This window comes from Pyxicephalus adspersus, chromosome 9, assembly GCF_032062135.1.
Source record: "Pyxicephalus adspersus chromosome 9, UCB_Pads_2.0, whole genome shotgun sequence".
Classification (NCBI taxonomy): domain Eukaryota; kingdom Metazoa; phylum Chordata; class Amphibia; order Anura; family Pyxicephalidae; genus Pyxicephalus; species Pyxicephalus adspersus.
In genome coordinates, this window is record NC_092866.1 from 156,214 (window position 1) to 177,861 (window position 21,648).

Genomic DNA, 21,648 nt, shown 5'->3' on the forward strand with positions numbered 1-21,648 from the left:
ACCCCATGGGGGCCATGTTGGAGGTGGGGTATCCTGGATGAGAGTAGATATGTATGTCATGTGATCCATGTCCACCAATAACATGTGACTGATTCAATGCCATTGATTGGTTACTGATGTGCTTTTTGTATGATTTGATTGTTTATTATATTTACAAACAATATAAAATACAATATATAGACATGGCACTCATAGCGATCACCCCCTCCCATCAGATCTGTCCCCACCATAGGGTGGCGCTGTGTATAGATGGTTCAGGAAATGAATCCTATAGAGCAGCTTCTGAATTTATCATGTTATACATATGTGATATAATAAAACATTTCAATACCATGGATGGCACAGGGGTAATAAAGCCTCAACGTGACTATGGAGGGCCCCACAAGGGGTGTAGAATGTCATTTGTTTGGGAGGACATTGTGTATAATAGGAAGGGGGGGGGGGTATGATGTGGTGTGTGCAGCGAGAACACTGTGGGTACATTACCCACTGCCCTCATAGGGCTACAGGTCCTATACCCCCTGCCCAACCCCCCTCCAGGGCTATAGGCCAATGTTCTTTACCCACTGCCCCTCCAGGACTACAGACCGAGGCCCTGTGCCAGGCGTGTGGAATATACAAAATGTCATAAAAATGAGGTTATTGCTCTCACACCATCAGACGAAGCTTTTCCTGCTTAAACACAGGCGTAGCTGCAGCTCCGTATACTCTGCCCGCAGAATAAGAGACAATAGGGGTCTGGGAGGGGTTCTGTAGTGTAGCCGGGGTTAGGAGCCCCAGCAGAGGTGGTGTGGCTGGCTACTTTTATATAGAAGTATATAAAAATGATATAACATATATCATAAGATCACATGATATGTAAGGCACACAAGATTGCTCAGTAGGGCCCCCGCACACTTTCTAGGGGACCTGAATCTGAAGTTCGTCCTCATCAGGGTCACTTCCCATCTCTCCGGGGTCATCGCTCCCAAATCGAGTTGAACGAAGCTTTCCGAACAGCGGCGGATTCTGCTGACGGCGCAACCTGCAGGGGAAGGGATCAGAGAAAAATTATTACTGAAATATTAAAATATCAGAAAATGAGGACCCAGCAAAGGTGGACCAGTAATGGGGGCCACAGGGAGGGAGGGGAGGCAGCGGGGTGCATGATACCTATTGGTGTCCCTTATGGTGTGGGGGGGAAGGGGACCTACGAGACACTGATAGGTCCCCCCCCCCACCATAAGATACACCTATTGGCCCCCCCACACCCCCACCTTTAGGGTCCTCTATGAAAGAGATATCAGGCTGAGGTGGCACTCAGGTTCCCTGGCACTCATTGTGATCCCCTGTAATGCAGATTAAGTTTTTGTCATTGGCCAGGCGAATGGCATTTTCAGAACTCCTTAGTGGCAACCTCCATGGATCATAGCGGGGCATTATTAGGGGGGTATTGTACCTGGTCCTCCGCCTGGCCCAGTTCCTTCTTTAGTTCCTCCACCCTGAGGCGAAGTTTCTTCACTTCAACCTCCAATTGCTCCACCCTGCGGTTGGCATGAGCGAGCTCCGCAGTCTTTTCATGGTGTTGCTTCTTTAGCTTGGCGTGGTTGTGGCGCAGGTCGGACAGTTCCTACCACAGAGAAAACCTTCAATTAATGGCGCCAATCAACTACCCCCTCCCCCCCCCCCGCCTCCAATCTTAACTATGGAAGAGTTCACTCCTGGGTGTGCCCAATACAAGCATGGTGCAGATACCCATAGTGCTGCCCAGGTACAGACAACCCGGGGCTTACTGGGTGGTCAGGGCAGGTCAGGGCCCCACTGGGGTGAGTCTGTGGTGGTCAGGGCAGATCAGGGCCCCACTGGGGTGAGTCTGTGGTGGTCAGGGCAGATCAGGCCCCACTGGGGTGAGTCTGTGGTGGTCAGGGCAGATCAGGGCCCCACCGGGGTGAGTCTGTGGTGGTCAGGGCAGATCAGGGCCCCATGTGGTATAATGGCACATTGTAATGTAACACACAACTGCATAAAATATCTAATAGAATGAGAAGGAACCCCCAGTGGTGATGGCAGAAATTACCCCAGAACTCACCTTGTTCTTTTCAAAGAGCTCAGACTGGATGGATTTGAGGTCGGTGTCCAGCGCACTGGCCGTTTGTCTTCTCTTGCGGGTCAGGATCTCCTCCAGGTCCTGGATCTGAAGCCTCAGTTTCTTGTTCTCCCGTTCTAGATTCAGCTTCTCTGTTTCCAGCCTCTCCCTGCGGCCCCATTCCTCTGCATTCTCTGCCTGAAGACCCTCCATCTGGGTAAGAAGAGAATGAGACATCCAATAGTCCAACACTCCCCATACCCACCCCTGGACACTTACCTCAGCTCGGAGCTCCGCCAGCTTTTTGTCCATGCTGGAACGAACTCCCAATTCATCCTGCAGGTCCTCTGAGATCCGACCAAGCTCATCTTGATGGCGCTCCTGGAGGAGGGAGAGCTGTAGAGAGATACTGGAAATTAATGGCCCATTACACATTTTCCCATTCCCCTCCGGACGGGCACCAGCCAGCCTCCCCACTCCGGACCAGCATTCAGGGGGGCGTGAGGAAATGGTTACTGCACCATAACCTCTATACCAGCCTGCTGGCAGTTGTTCAGCAAGGATACTGACTATACTACCATTCTACCACTAGAGGGAGCAACTTCAGCTCAGAGATGTAGCTTGACAGTCCTTCTGTTATAACACAGTAGCTGGCAGGGGGTCACATTTGGCCCATTTGGTCCTAGAATGTGTCCTGGAGACTTGATGTGGAGTCTCACCTGCGTCATCACCTCTTGGCGGGATTTATTCAGCTCATCACACTTCACCTTCCAGTGGCTGATCTCTCCCTCCATCTTCTCGATGGTCTTACTGAGAAGCATTTTGTCCCTAACGTAGAAGAGAAGCCATCAGTAGGGAAGAACTTTGGTTTCATCTTCCTAATCTGCAGCCTTCCATCAAAGCTGAAATAAATGCTGCACTGTCGCAACCACGCCATGCATTATACCACACACACAGGTACCTGCAGACACAGAGCAGACACAGGGGGCGCTGCAGCAGAAGGAAGAGCCGGGGAGTATGCAGACCATGCGGCAGGAAGGAAGAAAAGAAAGTTAATCTGTGACACACTACAATCTGATTGGACAAGTCACATGCAACAGGAAATCAGAATTGTCTCTAATAGAGATGGCCAATGAGATGCAGGAAATTCTGCACCGGATGAACCTGACCCATACTTATAGCAAATTTTATATAATGCATCATTTCTGCATCTTTTTGGTCATTTCTACTTGGCACCAATAGTATGAGAGAGGAAATCACATGTGGAAGGTCCCTCTTCTGGCTCATACTCTCTCCCACTCTCAGCGGGCCCCTGACTTCTACTCACTCTCTCTCCTTTAGCAGAACCTTCTGACTCTCATCCAGCCTCAGCTTTAGTGCAGTGATTCTGGATGCATCCTCATCATTGGTTCCCATGTCCTCCCAGAGCCGGGACCTCAGGGTGCGGACTGGGCCTCCACATGGCTGCTCTGGACCTTCTGGGCAAATTCCATTCTCCGCCTCCTAACAGGCAACAAGAAAAGGTTATGTGGCCACCTAACTCCAGCCAATCATTTCTGGATGAAGCGGGAAGGGTCAGCCTATTGCTGCTTGTGTCCCCCTGGGGAGTCTCAGCCCATATAAGTAATGATGGGCTTGGGGGCGCACAGAGATTCCTTTTCCACCTCATTCTACAACCATCAGAGTTCAGTACCTCTAACAGCCAATAGAGGGCCAGCAACTGCCCCAGGTACTTTCACAGCCAGGTTCTCAATTTCACACATTGCATACTGAATTTCAGGGAACATTTACCCCAATGCACCCCTTCAAGGCCCAGGAACAGCTGCTTTTTCCATTCCAGTAGTGGCCCAGGTACAAATGCTATTCAGCGCCCACTGGGGCCTCAGAAGCAGCTGCCCCTCTCCCCCCCCGGGTCATTATGTAAAGTGATGGTGGATTCTGATTGGCTGGGTCGCTGACTTACCACTTTTGGGTCACTTTCCCTCACCTTGGATCTGGGTGGGTTTTCTACATTCTGCACCGACTCCTCTGTCCCCTGGTCGCTGACCCCTTGCTTTCCTCGGAGTTTTTCCAGTTCCCTGCGGAGTTGCTCTGTCTCAGCGGCAGTCTCTTGACGCTCTCTCTTCAGTGCGCTTAGCTCTTTGCTGAGGACCTCGAGCCGGCCACGGAGCTGCACCCCCTCCTCTCTGGCTTTGTTACGTTCAGCTCTCACTTTGCTCCACTTTTCCCTCCAGTTGGCTGTACAATCCGACCACCAGCGCATAGTTTTCTCCATCTGAGCTGCCCGGGCCCTGGCTTCCTCCAGCTCTCGCAGGCGCAGCTCCTCCCGGCTCTCCCAGTCCCCAGGTGGTACCGGCATTGGGGTCTGGGGGACAGGAGATGACGCCAGGCTCTTTGGTGAAGGTGTAAGCGAGTCGGGGTGACGCATGCACTCAGGCTGGGCATTCCCTAAGCTGCAGAGAAGCTCAGAGCTTTGGAGTAGCAGAGGGGAGTCAAGAAGCCGTGGACTCGGACCACTACTCTGACTCATTCTGCCCAATCACAGATCAAAGATCCACTCCAGGGAAATCTCTGCTGGGAGTTGTAGTTGTGCCACAAGGAATGAGGTGTGGATAGGAGGACGTTACCACAGAGTGCTATCTATAGGCTGTGATAATGCAAAATTGTTTGCAGGGGAACAGAACCAGGGATACTGCGCCCCCATCAGACCACAACAAAGTCCCACTGACCAATCCTGAACCACATCTGGTGGCCTCCAATACCCAACATCAGCTGAGTGCAGCTCTCCTGGAAATCTCATGACACGCCATCAGCAACAACAACGTCCACACCTGGAAGACAAAACACAGATAAGGACAATTGCCCCAGTTCCACAGAAACGCCACAAATCAGATTTAATGTGCAAAGGCAGAGGGAACAACAAACACCCCTCCCACAGAGCCATGGCACCAATCAGATCCAATGTGTGTGAGCAGAGGGGACTGCATCACCCCTCCTGCACTATCCTTCCTACAGAACAGGCTCACCTGGAAAATCAGTGAGGGTGCAATCCCCCATAATCCCCCTCTATCAGGTGTGTGGAGTCACCTGACAATCCACCATCATCCACTTCTGTAAGGTGTGTAGAGTCACCTGACAATCCCCCATCATCCCTCTCTCCCAGCTGTGTAGAGTCACCTGACAATCCCCCATAATCCCCCTCTATCAGGTGTGTGGAGTCACCTGACAATCCCCCATCATCCCCTTCTGTAAAGTGTGTAGAGTCACCTGACAATCCCCCATAATCCCCCTCTCCCAGCTGTGTAGAGTCACCTGACAATCCCCCATAATCCCCCTCTCGCAGCTGTGCCCCATAATCCCCTCTATCAGGTGTGTGGAGTCACCTGACAATCCACCATCATCCACTTCTGTAAGGTGTGTAGAGTCACCTGACAATCCCCCATCATCCCCCTCTCCCAGTTGTGTAGGGTCACCTGACAATCCCCCATCATCCCCCTGTCCCAGGTGTGTAGAGCCACCTGACAATCCCCCATCATCCCTCTCTCCCAGGTGTGTAAAGTCACCTGAAAATCCCCCATCATTCCCCTCTCCCAGGTGTGTAGAGTCACCTGACAATCCCCAATCATCCCCTTCTGTCAGGTGTGTAGAGTCACCTGACAATCCCCAATCATACCCTTCTGTCAGGTGTGTAGAGTCACCTGACAATCCCCCTCTGTCAGGTGTGTGGAGTCACCTGACAATCCCCCATCATCCCCCTCTCCCAGGTGTGTAGAGTCACCTGACAATCCCCCATCATCCCCCTCTCCCAGGTGTGTAGAGTCACCTGACAATCCCCCATCATCCCCATCTCCCAGGTGTGTAGGGTCACCTGACAATCCCCCATCATTCTGCTCTCCCAGGTGTGTAGCCCCCTCTCCCAGGTGTGTAGGGTCACCTGACAATCCCCCATCACCCCCCTCTCCCAGGTGTGTAGGGTCACCTGACAATCCCCCATCACCATCCTCTCCTAGGTGTGTAGAGTCACCGTCTCTCAGGGGGAGCACAATGTGCAGATATATATGGTGTATAGAAAGGCCCCTATAGATGTCATGCTAGGGGCCCCTTTGTTTTCACCCACACTGGCAAATTGTAAAATAGGAATAAATTAGAGACATGTGCAGGAAACCTTCCCACAATGCATTGCGGCATTGCTGGGGAACTCCGGAACACCATTCCTCCTCTTTATGTGGCTTGGCCAGACATGGGAAGCCGCCTGCAGACGCCATATTGCCTGCACTGGGGAACAGCCAATCAGAGGGACGTTACCCTAGAGAAGGGTTCTATGGGTGACACCAGACAACAATCACCATCAGAATTACTATGACGTTACTCCACCAATCTGATTGGATGATGTCTACCTGTGCTCTGACCTGATTGGAGCCTAAAGACCAACGCAGAGAGCCAATAGGTGGAGCCACTTCACCTCCTCCTATGTGATGAAGGGGGGGGGGGATCTGTAGTCCACAGTGAAAACTCTGTACAATGTAACTGATAATGGTGCAGCACAGACAGAGGTACAGGAAGTCATCAGATTTCTGGCAGGATCAAGAAATAGATTTATTGATTCACAGTCAGGTCTAAAAACCAAACACCCCCAATCTGAACATCCTGCGATCTGTGCACCCCCCTCACTACACACCCTGTGATCTGTGCACCCCCCTCACTACACACCCTGTGATCTATGCACCCCCTCTACTATACACCCTGTGATCTGTGCACCCCCCTCTACTATACACCCCCTCATCTGTGCACCCCCCTCACTACTATACCCCCTTTGATCTGTGCACCCCCCTCTATTATACACCCTGTGATCTGTGCACCCCCCTCACTACACACCCTGTGATCTATGCACCCCCCTCTACTATACACCCCCTCATCTGTGCACTCCCCTCACTACTATACCCCCTTTGATCTGTGCACCCCCCTCTATTATACACCCTGTGATCTGTGCACCCCCCTCACTATACACCCTGTGATCTGTGCACCCCCCTCACTATACACCCTGTGATCTGTGCACCAGTGATCAATGTAGTGAGGATAGTGGGGGTCGCAGTGATCGGTGTCAGTGTAGTGAGGATAGTGGGGGTCTGTATATTGATCTATACTGGGGGAGGGGTGATGTATATACCGTATATTGATCTATATATAGGGTGGCCCTGTTCTATAATTCACCCCTGTGTATGTAGCCAAACCTGCAGAAAATAACATGACCCAAGTGAAATGTGTTCCCTCAGGTAAGTATGTAGGTGACACGGCAGCCAATATCCCCCCTTGTGTCCTCACATTCTGCCCCTCTTGTCCCTTCCCCCAGGGCCGGCTGATTCCAGATATGGAGCAATAAACATGTAATGATGAGTCATTGTAATGTGCAGCTACAGATAACACGCATGTCACACCCAGCTCACTAACTGTCACACTGCTGGGGACACGCTGTCAGTGACTACATGCAGAAATGTCCCCCATAATGCATTTGGGGCAGATTCTGGCTCACTCCCAGGACCAATCCCATTGTGTATGGTCCCCAGGGGTTCCTCCGGCCCATTAGGAATGGGATTTGTTTTTTTTAATAGGAATATTGGGATTCTGACACAGAAAGGCAGCTGGGTAACCTCCTGATGGTATTTGGGTGATTTAGGGGCTATTGTCCCTTAATGTTCTTCAGCCAATCAGATACTGCCCTTCATTATTGGCTGTGTACTGGAGTTATAGGAGCAGTTCTCTGATTGGACAGGATTTCTATGTTCTGTATAAACTGGATGGTCAGTCATACGGCTAAAGAAGTTCCCAGAGATTTGTACATTGCATCTGATATAAGTCTCTGTGGTGAAATATTCATTTCCTGCAGTCTGCAGCCCCGGGCCCCGAGGTGGATCAAAGGAGCTCATTCCTAGTATGGAGGACATAATCCCCTCAGGAATGTCCCTACCATCCTTCTATTCATAGGAACCCCCTGTCCATAGGTTATAGGATCCCCTATGTGTACTATGACACCCCTCCCCTGGGTTATAGGGGATCCTATATCCCCCCTGTCACCTATATGGGATCCGATAACCCCCACAGGGGAATAGGGTCCCATAGGTCACACAGGGGAATGGGGTTCCATAAGACATACAGGGGAATAGGGTCCCATAGGTCACACAGGGGAATGGGGTTCCATAAGACATACAGGGGAATAGGGTCCCATAGGTCATACAGGGGAATAGGGTCCCATAGGTCATACATGGGAATAGGGTCCCATAGGTCATACAGGGCCTGTTCAGGGGCACATTGCAAGGCACATTCCAGGGAACATTCTGGGGTACATTCTGGGGCGCGTTCTGGGGTACATTCTGGGGCACAGGAGGTCATCTGTCAGGTTCATTGTCTTTACCTTCTGCACCTTCCACCAGTGAATCCCCATTATTAAGCTACGCTTCTGGTACCATGATATGTTGGAGGTGTAGGTAAGGACCACCCCCGAGGAGCCCTCTCTACACACTTACCATATCTTTGTCCCTGGATTGGGTATTCATAGCTGGAGAAGTTGGCTCTGCGCTCCCCGTTGATGGTGATGTTTATAAGGCAGGAGCTGGGGTTGGAGTTGGGGTCACAGCTGTGCATTGGGTATGATTGGTGAGATTGGTTATTCCCGGGGGAGAGATCTCCATGGATCACATGGTATTTGGTAATCCCATAGGTTATGTTCAAGACTTGGAGGCCAGGAATCCAGTGCACACAGAAGACGTACAACCCCCGCAGTGCTGGCAAAGTGATGTTATTGGAGGGCAGGAAAGGGGCGGATACAGTCAGTGCCTCCGCAGAGTTCTCCAATCTCACCATATTGTCCTGAGTACCACCATGATAGCGCAGGAGGTTCCCATTATCTGACTGATTCCTCCACCCGCACAGAGAGAAGCCAACCACATCGGGCAAAATGCCTGGGGGAGAAATCATAGAATAGTTAGATGGAGCTGTAATAATAATATTGTCCCAATCTATGGCCCTAGACCGGTCCCTATACAATATAATGGCCATAACCTCCCCATCTGTGGGCTTGGTCTCTATACAGTCTAATGACCCCTTCCCCCATGAACCCCATCCAGTCTTCATACAGTATAATGAACCCCCACCCCCATAGGACCCATCCGGTATGTATACAGTATATTGATCACCCTACCCCATTTCACCCTACCCTCTCTCATCCTAAACTATCTCACCCTCCCTTTTGTTACCCTACCCTCCCTCACCCTCCCTTTTGTTACCCTACCCTCCCTCACCCTCCCTTTTGTTACCCTACCCTCCCTCACCCTCCCTTTTGTTACCCTACCCTCCCTCACCCTTCCTTTTGTTACCCTACCCTCCCTCACCCTTCCTTATCTCACTCAATATGACTTATTATACATTTTGCTGCATTGGAGCTCCATTACTGCATCTCGCAGCTCAGAATAGCGGGGGACAAATAATTGTTCCCAGGGTCCGTGTAGCAGAGAATGTCTTCTCCCCCTGAGGGAAACAAATATATGTTGGGTACACAGAACTTTTATTTTAGTGAAATTTTATTTAGTGATGTTTCTAGGATCCGTCACTCCCCTCCCCCCTTCCCCCCAGAATAGACTGACTGGGCCCTGAACTCTGTGCGTTTTTTTGCAGCATTATTTGTGCTTCACTGCAGCATCAATACTTTTCTGCACCACAGGCCACAGAAGGGGGGAGGGGCAACCATATTCTGAATGGCTGAATCATTCTCCCTATTAGAGTGTAAGCTCTGCTGATCCTCATACCTCCTATTTGTCAATTGTATACACTACTGCAGGGGCTACAGCATATGGTGGAGCTATAGGAAGAAATTCTAATAACCAATAAATCTTCATCTTCTACAACCATCATCACCCAATCACAATCACCATGATGATGGTTGTAGAAGGTGATTGGATGCTAAATGTCACAAATTTCTATACCATCACCAATACTTATAGTACTACGGGTAAATTACCAATAGTAAGCCCTCATCACAACAGGAATGGAAATCTTCCAATGTGGCTGAATATTCTGGGCAAAGGAGATTTCCCCTCATTTCCTGTGCTGTCATGGGGACAGGAAGTGATGTAAATTCTCCCCAATGGGACTCTTCATGATTCAGATAAATCTTCATGATTGTGGAGTTAGTGATTATTATCGGAGGAGAGTTCAGTAGTGGGATAATATTCCACGAGTCGCAGCGTGCACACACATCACATATTTCCACCTAACATCATAGCTGCAAACCAACACAAGTACACAACGTGCAGAAAAACCACACACCCCGAGATGTACAAATCAACAGAAAAGACGAAGTGCAGGAACCACAATCAGGAACATACAACACACAGAGATGGAAACAAAGACACAACATAATACACGCAGACTACATGTGACCTGCTGGATCAGCAATCTTCACATTCTGGAGCCATTGTGGAGGTGGCCGAGGGGGAACAATGACAATATTGTGTACACACAGCCACTCTCAGATTGTGTCAGATTGTGTCAGCTGTGCTGTGTGTGGCTCTCGGGGGTTTCTTCTACATGACAGAAATGATTCTATGTCTAGAGGAAGATTCATTAAAAGAGCAAATCTAAACACAGAACACGGCACAACGTTGTACAACGCCACAAAACACAACAAAGCGTGCACAAAATGGCATGACACCATGAAGCATAGCTTGCTACAAACCACCACAACCGTGTGTGATACAACATCACAAAACACAATATGGAACACACAATGGTATGACACCATAAAACCAGCCCGGACAGAACTCCCGTCATATTATTTATAAAAGGCAGGACAGATATCCCGTCATATTATATATAAGGCAGGACAGAATTCCCATCATATTATAGGTACCTGTATATATCAGATGAGGACACCATGATGTTCCCGCCTTTGTCCTATTGGCTGCCTTGTTCTAATAGCACTGTCATGACATTGCATGGCACTAACAACTTCCATAGTGTTGTACATGGTGAGGACAGTTAGATGATCCTCCAAGCAGGGAAAGCTAGAACAGCGTAGACTGTGGGTGCTGATAGCGGAGGGAAGTGGTCACCCTGTCAGACATGTGAAAGCGTTTAATCAATGTGTAGAGAGATGAGCGCTGCCATTGGCTGGGTTGATGGCTTCTCTCCCTGTGTATAGTTGAAGGACTAACAGGCTAACTTTGGTTTTGTTTTAACTCCTTCAAAGTTGAATATTTGCTCCTGCTTGGCCAGACGGCACTCAAATCGAAACTCCACAAATGAGATTCTTAATGAAAACTCTTCTGTTTTGGTTCCATAGCTTATTTCATATGCAGTGATGTCATTGCTTTGTCTCTGTGCTTCTCTATGCAATACAAGCAGATAATGGCTGGGACATTGTACACAGCAAACATCACTTCACCTGGAATAATTCCACACAAATCTCTGCAGAACCTTTACTAATGAAGATACTTCAATGCCTGGCAGTCTCTGTAGAACTCCTCTTCCACCCAGCAATGGGCACGCTCTTTCCTAATTGGTGGAAAAGATTTATAGAACAGGACCTCCGCCATGCACAAAGAGGATGAGGAAGGGGGCCAAGGGCTTCCAAACCAAATACAGAGGGAGTAGGGAGCCAACACAGCCATATACCACAGTGTGGTACAGAGGGGACACCTGGGATATTGGTAATTCCCCAAGAAGTGACACTGGTATGTTTGGGGGTGACCCAAGAAGGGATGCCGGTGGTTCTGGTAATGGCTAAGGAAGGATGATACAATAAGTGTTGCCAGTGATTTTGGTACTGGCCCAGAATGTGACACCAGTGATTTGGGTTATGGCCAGGGTAGTAATGTCAGTGCACCCCTCTGGGTAATATTCTGGCTTCCCAATTAAACCATTGTCAGCAAGTCCTGTCAGGTGTCCCAGGTCCTCGGCATGTACCTGGAGGGGTGTCACAGCAGGATCATATGACAAGCTTTGCACACAGCTCTCATAGAGGCCCTCAGGTGGATTCCGCACTCCATAATTACCTGTAATCATACACCTGAGAGGGCGGAGCCTCACCGGAACCTGTCCAGACAATAGCAAACAATGTCTGCCAAGGACAAAGAGATACTTACTGTACATTTATATATAATGGACCATGTGCCTCCTGTACATCATTCCCCGCCATGGGGACACCCCTAACCCCTTCCTACCCAGAGAGAGTCCTGTAACCCCTTCCTATCCAGAGAGAGTCCTGTTACCCCCTTCCTACCCAGAGAGAGTCCTGTAACCCCTTCCTATCCAGAGAGAGTCCTGTAACCCCTTCCTATCCAGAGAGAGTCCTGTAACCCCTTCCCCAGAGAGAGTCCTGTAACCCCTTCCTACCCAGAGAGAGTCCTGTAACCCCTTCCTACCCAGAGAGAGTCCTGTAACCCCTTCCTACCCAGAGGGATTGCTGTATTCTCCTCTGGTTGGGTCCCTCTGGTGGTGTCAGGCTGCGCTGCTCTCTATGAATTGCTCTGTGCTCACTCCCCCTCCTTCTGCAAACATTAACAAAGCTTCATTTCTCCTTCTGCAGACTCAGCCGGGACTCCACCATGACTGTGCTGCTCCAGGCACTGCTGCTGCTCACAGGTTAGTGTCTGTCTGTGTCCAGCCATCCCTAATTCTCCACCACCTGGGCTACAACTGCCCCTCCAAGGCCAGGCTGGGGGATATTTGTCCCTGAAAGTGTGTCCATATTGTTGTGGAGAAGTATAGGGATACAAATGTTTCTTCTAATGTGTATGGAGCAATGTGACCCCCAAATTACCTCCCACCACCTGGAACTACCATGAAGTCATCCCGCTAAACACCTGTTAAAGGGGTATTTATGGACTCCTATCCTGCCCTCTATATGGGAATTCTGTCCTGCCTTATATATATAATATGACGGGAATTCTGTCCTGCCTTATATATAATATTACGGGAATTCTGTCCTGCCTTATATATAATATGGTAAGAATTCTGTTCTGCCTTATATATATTATAATGGGAATTCTGTCCTGCCTTATATATAATATGAAGTGTGCCCTCTTATCTTGTGCCCCCTCTCAGTATGCCCTCTTACCCTGCGCCCCCCTCAATTTACCCTCTTTTCCTGGGCCCCCCCTTAGTGTGCCCTCTTATCCTGGGCCCCCCCTCAATGTGCCCTCTTTTCCTGGGCCCCCCCTCAGTGTGCCCTGTTATCCTGTGCCCCCCCTCAGTGTGCCCTCTTACCCTGTGCCCCCCCTCAGTGTGCCCTCTCATCCTTTTCCCCCGCGTGTTCAGGGAGATAGTCAGCGTTCATTGTTATCGGCTGTGATATTTTCAACCGTCCATATCATGTAACTGGCACCCGTCTTGTTTCAGGTTGCGCAGCTGGATTGATACAGCTTTGTCCAAAGTTCAGATTAATGGGAGTCACCAGTTTGGGAAAGGGCCCCTGAGAGCTATTGTGTATGACCTGGACTCCAGCGATGTGGTGAGTAGTAGTGATTGTTCCCCGTGTCCCCCAAATTCTGCTGCAAAACATTGAGCAGTCTGAAATCCCAGACTTTTTTTTTATTGCCCCTACCCCAGTGAACTCCATTTGCCTCCAAAATGGACATACTGCCCCAACTTCTCTGTACTGCCCCCATTACCTCCATATCGTCTTCTCCTACAGCTAAAGTCCATTCCGGAGAGTCTGGGCATCACTTTGACTCTTCCTAACCAGCTGCTGGAGAAAGAGCAGAATGGAACCAGCAAGAGACTCCATGTTGTCAGTATAAAGGGCCGCGCCATCTTCCAGGTAAACTATCCAACCAGGTGTCATTCCCATCCTATCACTCAACGCCATTTGTATATGATGAAAATATCATTTGTCCACACAGAATGACGTAGACGTCTCCATTCTGGGAGATCAGGTGTTTGGAGTCACCCTGCAGGACACTGTAGTTTCCAACCTATCTGAAGATATTGTGATTACCTTTACACATGACCCCATACAGGTATGCATTATTCTTCATTTATACACCATCAGAGATTTCATTTATAACCTGTGTCAGGAATCCTCTATACCCTGTATCACCTGTGTCAGGTATGCTCTATACCCTGTGTCATCTGTGCCCCATATCCTCTTTTAACCTGCATCACCTGTGTCAGTTATCTTCTATAACCTTTACCACTTGTGTCAGGAAGCCTCTATAACCTGTGTCATCTGTGTCAGGTATCCTCTATAACCTGTATCACATGTATCAGGTATCCTCTATAACTTGTACCACCTGTGCCAGGAATCCTCTAACCTTGTACTACCTGTGCTAGGAATGCTTTATAACCTGTACCACTTGTGTCAGGAATCCTCTATAACCTCTGTCATCTGTGTCAGATATCCTCAATAACCCGAATCACCTGTGTCAGGTATCCTCTATACCCTTTATCACCTGTGTCAGTTATCCTCTATAACCTGTATCACCTGTGTCAGGAATCCTCTATAACCTGTATCACCTGTGTCAGGAATCCTCTATTCCCTGTATCACCTGTGTCAGGTATGCTCTATAACCTGTATCACCTGTGTCAGGAATACCTGTATCACCTGTGTCAGGAATCCTCTATTCCCTGTATCACCTGTGTCAGGTATGCTCTATAACCTGTATCACCTGTGTCAGGAATCCTCTATAACCTGTATCACTTGTGTCACGAATCCTCTATTCCCTGTATCACCTGTGTCAGGTATGCTCTATAACCTGTGTCATCTGTGTCAGGTATCCTCTATACCCTGTGTCATCTGTGCCCGATATTCTATATAACCTGTAAAACTTGTGTTAGGTATCCTCTTTTAACCTGCATCACCTGTGTCAGTTATCTCCTATAACTTGTACCACTTGTGTCAGGAAACCTCTAAAACCTGTGTCATCTGTGTCAGGTATCCTCTATAACCTGTATCCTCTGTATCAGGTATCCTCTATAACTTGTACCACCTGTGCCAGGAATCCTCTAACCTTGTACTACCCCTGCTAGGAATCCTTTATAACCTGTACCACCTGTGCCCGGAATCCTCTAACCTTGTACTACCTGTGCTAGGAATCCTCTATAACCTGTACCACTTGTGTCAGGAATCCTCTATAACCTGAATCACCTGTGTCAGGTATCCTCTATAACCTGAATCACCTGTGTCAGGTATCCTCTATAACCTGAATCACCTGTGTTGGGTATCTTCTATAACTTGTATCACCTGTGTCGGGTATCCTGTATAACCTGTATCCCCTGTGTCGGGTATCCTCTAAAACCTGTATCACCTGTGTTGGGTATCCTCCATAACCTATATCACCTATGTCGGGTATCCTCCATAACCTATATCACCTGTGTCGGTTATCCTCTATAACCTGTATCCCCTGTGTCAGGTATCCTTCATAAACTGTATCACTTGTGTCAGATATCCTCTATAACCTGTATCACCTGTATCAGATATCCTGTATCACCTGTGCCAGGAATCCTCTAACCTTGTACTACCTGTGCTAGGAATCCTTTATAACCTGTACCACCTGTGCCAGGAATCCTCTAACCTTGTAGTACCTGTGCTAGGAATCCTCTATAACCTGTACCACTTGTGTCAGGAATCCTCTATAACCTCTGTCATCCGTGTCAGGTATCCTCTATAACCTGAATCACCTGTGTCAGGTATCTTCTATAACTTGTATCACCTGTGTCGGGTATCCTCTATAACCTGTATCCCCTGTGTCGGGTATCCTCTAAAACCTGTATCACCTGTGTTGGGTATCCTCCATAACCTATATCAACTATGTCGGGTATCCTCCATAACCTGTATCACCTGTGTCGCTTATCCTCTATAACCTGTATCCCCTGTGTCAGGTACCCTCTATAACCTGTATCCCCTGTGTCAGGTATCCTTCATAAACTTTATCACTTGTGTCAGGTATCCTCTATAACCTGTATCACCTGTGTCAGATATCCTGTATCACCTGTGTCAGGTATCCTTCACAACCTGTATCACCTGTGTCAGGTATCCTCTATAACCTGAATCACCTGTGTCAGGTATCATCTATATCCTTTATCACCTGTGTCAGGTATCCTGTATCACCTGTGTCAGGTATCCTCTCTAACCTGTATCCCCTGTGTCAGGTATCCTCTCTAACCTGTATCCCCTGTGTCAGGTATCCTCTATAACCTGTATCTCCTGTGTCAGGTATCCTCTATAACCTGTATCCCCTGTGTCAGGTATCCTCTTAACCTGTATCACCTGTGTCAGGTATCCTCTATAACCTGTATCACCTGTGTCAGGTGTCCTCTATAACCTGTATCACCTGTGTCAGGTATCCTCTGCCCTAAAATCTGGCCTGAGGACCTGGTATTATCCGTCTTCTTGTCCTCACACAAATCAAAGGATGAATTTTCTGTTGGTGTTTTATAGCAGTTAGGGAGATGTGATGTCAGACTGGCAGATTTCTTGTTCATCAGCCATACAACTGACTTCCTGTCCTGGAATCCCCAGAGGTAACCCTGGGGACACAGCTCCTGTTTTGTGTCTGTTCACAGCTTTCATATCTGCACAGGAACTCAGTAATGGGTAAAAAGATTTCACTGAACCCCCCCCCCCCCCCCATAACCCCGAGCCTATTTATTTATTATGAGAATGGTAACTTTCCTCTTGTGTATCCCCAGGGGTCAATGTCTCCGCTGTGCGTGTTTTGGGACGGTAAGTGATGGGTATCTTCCACATACATTATGCTATAGTTCATACTCCATATTGTATACCTACGTAACATATATACCCTCCAGGCTGCAGCAAGATAGGCTGGAGGTATTCTGGGTATTGGTTGGGTACTATAGGGAGAGCTGGAGGTATTCTGGGTATTGGTTGGATACTATAGGGACGGGTGGAGGTATTCTGGGTATTGGTTGGGTACTATAGGGATGTATGTATCATGTATGTATCGTGTATGTATCATGTATGTATCATGTATGTATCGTGTATGTATCGTGTATGTATCAAGCATGTATCGTGTATGATGACACAATCCTCTCATCTCAGCAAGTCTCTAGCCAGGTGATAACAGAGAGCCATCTCATGTCACTGACAGCCATCACCTTTGCTGGATGCACCATCTCTGCGCTGTCCTGTGTATTTACCATCACATGGATCTGCTGTACCAGGTACTGCCACACACACATGTTCCGCCACACCCATCCCCCATGTCCTATGTACTGCCACACCCATCCCCCATGTCCTATGTACCACCCCTGTCCCTATCACGTCATATGTGCCATCATGTTACATGTATTATGTTGTATGTTGTGCAGTCCTGAGTCGTGTGTCTCTTTTTTTATTTTAGGAAAAATCAGTCGAACCCAACGTTGCAGATCCACATGAACCTGCTGATGGCGCTGTTGCTGTTGGATGTCACCTTCGTGGTCAGTGCATTGTTGAGCAGCATGGAGGATGCGGTTGCGTGTCGTGTGTCCGCCATCACTCTGCACTTTTCTCTACTTTGTCTCTTCACCTGGACGGCCATTGAGGGCTTTAATCTCTACCGATTGGTGGTGACCGTTTTCGTGTCCTCTGCCATCACCACCAGGAGGTTGGCTGTCCTAGGCTGGGGTGAGTACCATCGTGTGACAACATAAAAGACACTGCGTAGGGACAGATCTTTAATAATTCCACACAACACATAATCAACTGTACAATAATAAAAAACCGAGAATCCGCGCATGAAAGATCTTAAACACATGTCCCAAAAAGGAAGGCAACGCGTTTCGCAGCTTCCTCAGGAGTGTAATAGGGAAAATCATAAAAATAACAAAGCGTTGCTGTTCTATAAATAATAATTTTACCAATATATTCGCCAATCAAAGAACCCATCCATGTATCAGAGAGGAGTGATGACAGCCGGACAACAATCCATCCATCGATGGTTGTAAAATAATTCCAAATACATTGATGCGCAAGTCTACAAATGTCTATTGACTACCTGCTGCCAGGTGACGTTTTATTAACATTGGTATTTTATTTTTATTTTGGTATTTTATTTTTATTTTTTGGTATTTTATTTTTATTATTATATTCTTCTTCTTCTTCATCTTAAGCTACATACACACTTCAGATTTTTATTTTTAAAAAATTATCGGGCGAAAATCTTCCGTGTGTACAGTCGGTGTCGTCCATCGTCCGGACGACCGACCTGCCGGATCCATGGACGATGGACGACAGCCGATCGTAATGAAAGGGAAGGGGGAGAGCGCACAGCAGGGTGCCGCTCCGTCGCTCTCCCCCTCCCCTCTCCATAGAGCATGAAGGATGTACAGCACCGTTCATGCATCGTGCACTCCCTTGTCATTGGAAAGGATCGTGAAAGATCCTTTCCAACGACAAAAATTGCAAGTGTGTACGCAGCTTTATTATTATTATATATTCTTATTTTATTATTATAACATTATATTATTATTATAAATAGTTAGACATTTGCTGTGTTTCTATTCTCCTTTCTCCACATTCAGTTCCTCATAAATAGAGAATAAGGATAACGCTACGATGTATGTTGGTGCCATATGACATGATTTCTCTCTGCAGGTGTCCCCGTGCTGATAGTCGGGTCGGTTCTGTTGGTGGATCCAGAGAATTATGGGATATATCACATCAGCATCCAGCGCTCGGCATCCCCAAACTCCACAGCTACCATGTAAGTACTACTGGTATAATGGGGGGGTCACACTGGGGGCACCTAACTCTTTTTTCCTTCATCCTCCCCCCTTTTACCTTTGGGGACAGGAGTGCCAGGCAGTATAAAGGAGTGCAGAGTTCCCCTTGTTCACCCCTTTCTCTGGTTTCCACCAGGTGTTGGCTAACGTCGCCCATCATCCACCAGGTGCTGAATTTGGGATTCTTTGCTGCGGTGCTCCTCTTTAACATTTGTATGCTGGTTGCCATGACAAGGCGCGTCCTCCAGATGTCCCCGCACTCCCGCCGGGAGAAGGTCCGCCATTGTGTTACCCTGCTGGGGCTGAGCTGCATCCTGGGCCTGTCCTGGGGTTTGGCCTTCTTCTCCTTTGGAGTCTTCTATTTGCCCATTCAATACGCCTTCAGCACCATCAACGCCCTGCAAGGTAAGTGCCCCTCCCTCTTTGTCTCTGTGTCCCCAATCTTCCAATTGTTGTCACCGGGTTAATGACGGCTTTAAGATGACTCCACCCAAAATTAATGTGTTCAGGGACACAAGTCTGGTGTTGATTGGCCCGTGGGCTGCCAGTCAGGGCCCGGGGGTACCTATTGTTGTGTGTGCAGCCCTCCCCCTGGTGGCCAGTTGGTGGGTCATCTCAATTACATCCCCCCCCCCCATTTCCAGGGAGAAATATAGAGGGGTGGCCCCGCAGCTTCATATGTCCCAGAGGGGTGCAGGATGGTACCGCTCCATAAATATAAATACCCCGGGCACCATCCCGCAGTCTCCCAGGACACGACCCCGCTACCCCAGAAATGTTGTGATTGGCCTTTTTGCTGCCTTTCCCGGTGTTGTCACCTTTTTTGTGTCTCCTTTCACCAGGTCTGTTCATTTTCCTGTGGTACTGCACCCTGTCCCAGCCTCATGCCCGCTACTCTCTGCGCTCCTCGGACTCTACCAGTGCCACGCCGCAATCACCGCCAGCCGACCAATCACTAAGCAATGACCACAAGAAACTGCTCACATGACCAATGACCATCTGTACCACATTAGTCCCAGCACCGCCCCCTAGGGACAAGGACTGGATCTTCACATGGGGGCCTGCCGGGTGGCTACATGTAGATTGTCAGCTCCGCTGCCCGGGGGGGGTTCCATGTAGATTGTCAGCTCCGCTGCCCGGGGGGGGTTCCATGTAGGGGTTCCATGTAGATTGTCAGCTCCGCTGCCCGGGGGGGGGTTCCATGTAGATTGTCAGCTCTGCTGCCGGGTGGCTACATGTAGATTGTCAGCTCCGCTGCCCGGGGGGGGTTCCATGTAGATTGTCAGCTCCGCTGCCGGGTGGCTACATGTAGATTGTCAGCTCCGCTGCCGGGTGGCTACATGTAGATTGTCAGCTCTGCTGCCCAGTCCTATAGTGATGTAGATTTGTGGGGGGGGTTGTCCTGTATGTTGGGGGGCGTCTTTGTAACACCGAGTGTTTTTTTTTTTTAGGTTTTCACACATTTTAGGGGAATCCTGCCCCCTACCTCCCTCTAATCATTGCCCCCACAGCGCACAGCTAATCTACAGGGGCCCTTTTGTGGAGTGGTTACCCATGGCAACACATGCACAGTTTTGTATGGAGAATTGTAACTCCGCCCACCTCCATGTACACAAAAGGAAGGCAGAGCTATGGTGAGAATGGAGACTGATCATATTCAGCCAGCAGGGCGGCGCTGTGTGATTTAGTAAATATTTTCCTGCCTCACATCCCCATTATTTTGTCCGAGGAAGCATTGTCATGTCCTGGCATAAAGAGGACCTGTCATAGAATAATTCCCACAAACCACCATTTATTTGCCTGACCAATCACTGACAACGATCATGTGATTCATGGGGTCAGCTGGGGGTTGCCCTGATGGGGGGGTATATCTCTGCTCTGATTGGAGTAACCATGATGTGTCAGTAATGGGTGAGATGAAACGCAGCCAGGAAGACAGATGGCAGTTACTGCCTGCAGGGAACCACCGGGTTAATAAACCACTGGGGGGGGGGGGCACATTCCTCAAGACAATGGCATTCCTGCCCGTGTGTAACCACAGCAACCGAGGGGCGCTCAGTCATCCAGAACAAACGCCAAATGTACCCCCTGCCAGCCAATGAGATGTAGCCAGACACTGGAGTCCCATGACAGGGGCCACACATGAGGTCATATATGTATATAACGGAATGTGCTAAAAAAATAAAGAAGCTTTATCAACATGGAGTTTGTCTATGACTAGTGCTGGGGGAGACCCCAAAGGCCACCAGAGGGGCTCACAGGTTAGAGACACATGATCTAATTAGTCACATATGCATTTGCACAGGCGTACATACATAATACATACATACATACGTGTCACACAGGCGTACATACATAATACATACGTGTCACAGAGACGTACATACACACAAACGTGTAACACAGACGTACGGACATACATGTCACAGAGACATACATACATACGTGTCACACAGGCGTACATACATAAATACATACATACATACGTGTCACACAGACGTACATACATACATACGTGTCACACAGACGTACATACATACATACTACATACATACATACGTGTCACACAGGCGTACATACATACATACATACGTGTCACACAGGCGTACATACATACATACGTGTCACACAGGCGTACATACATAAATACATACATACATACGTGTCACACAGACGTACATACATACATACGTGTCACATAAAACATACAGGCCGGGGCTCTGTATACTCTCCCTGGCACGTCATGGGTACAACATGCAGTACCCGGTTGGGCCCACTTTTGCCCCATCATTTTTCTTGGTGGCACAGACCAGGCCCTGCTAACATTCCCCGGGATTACATGATATCACGCTATTACACCGATACTA

General features: G+C 48.7%; 2 protein-coding genes across 4 annotated transcripts in view; one reads left to right on the forward strand and one right to left on the reverse strand.

Moving 5' to 3' along the window:
• Positions 1 to 122: 122 nt before the first annotated feature.
• Positions 123 to 21,648, reverse strand: part of CCDC102A (coiled-coil domain containing 102A) — a 53,749-nt gene continuing 32,223 nt past the window's right edge. Inside the window, exons 1-8 of one of the 3 annotated variants that reach the window (XM_072422773.1) lie at positions 6,463 to 6,587; positions 4,029 to 4,896; positions 3,393 to 3,568; positions 2,785 to 2,893; positions 2,345 to 2,461; positions 2,069 to 2,278; positions 1,439 to 1,609; positions 123 to 1,024 (exon numbers count right to left, since the gene is read on the reverse strand). In XM_072422773.1, the coding sequence (XP_072278874.1) occupies positions 959 to 1,024; positions 1,439 to 1,609; positions 2,069 to 2,278; positions 2,345 to 2,461; positions 2,785 to 2,893; positions 3,393 to 3,568; positions 4,029 to 4,595 (1,416 nt within the window). In that variant the 5' untranslated portion in view covers positions 4,596 to 4,896; positions 6,463 to 6,587 and the 3' untranslated portion in view covers positions 123 to 958. Of the gene's footprint in view, positions 1,025 to 1,438; positions 1,610 to 2,068; positions 2,279 to 2,344; positions 2,462 to 2,784; positions 2,894 to 3,392; positions 3,569 to 4,028; positions 4,897 to 6,462; positions 6,588 to 21,648 lie in introns of those variants that run through there. The other 2 variants (XM_072422774.1, XM_072422771.1) reach the window with 2 other exon arrangements.
• On the forward strand, positions 12,664 to 19,933 carry LOC140338451 (adhesion G-protein coupled receptor G1-like). The gene is made up of 11 exons (XM_072422686.1): positions 12,664 to 12,700; positions 13,426 to 13,568; positions 13,752 to 13,877; positions 13,960 to 14,076; positions 16,748 to 16,785; positions 16,865 to 16,886; positions 16,998 to 17,239; positions 17,419 to 17,684; positions 18,654 to 18,762; positions 18,918 to 19,186; positions 19,624 to 19,933. The coding sequence occupies exons 1-11, from the start codon at positions 12,664 to 12,666 to the stop codon at positions 19,767 to 19,769; spliced, it is 1,515 nt and encodes a 504-aa protein (XP_072278787.1). The 3' UTR covers positions 19,770 to 19,933.

What these genes read in the sequence shown, in the direction of transcription:
- LOC140338451 (XM_072422686.1), top strand. Translation starts at nt 12,664, where the DNA reads ATGACTGTGCTGCTCCAGGCACTGCTGCTGCTCACAG. An exon ending in ACATGGATCTGCTGTACCAG is followed by an intron (nt 17,240 to 17,418) that starts GTACTGCCACAC and finishes TTTTTATTTTAG; the next exon opens with GAAAAATCAGTCGAACCCAA. An exon ending in CCAAACTCCACAGCTACCAT is followed by an intron (nt 18,763 to 18,917) that starts GTAAGTACTACT and finishes GGTTTCCACCAG; the next exon opens with GTGTTGGCTAACGTCGCCCA.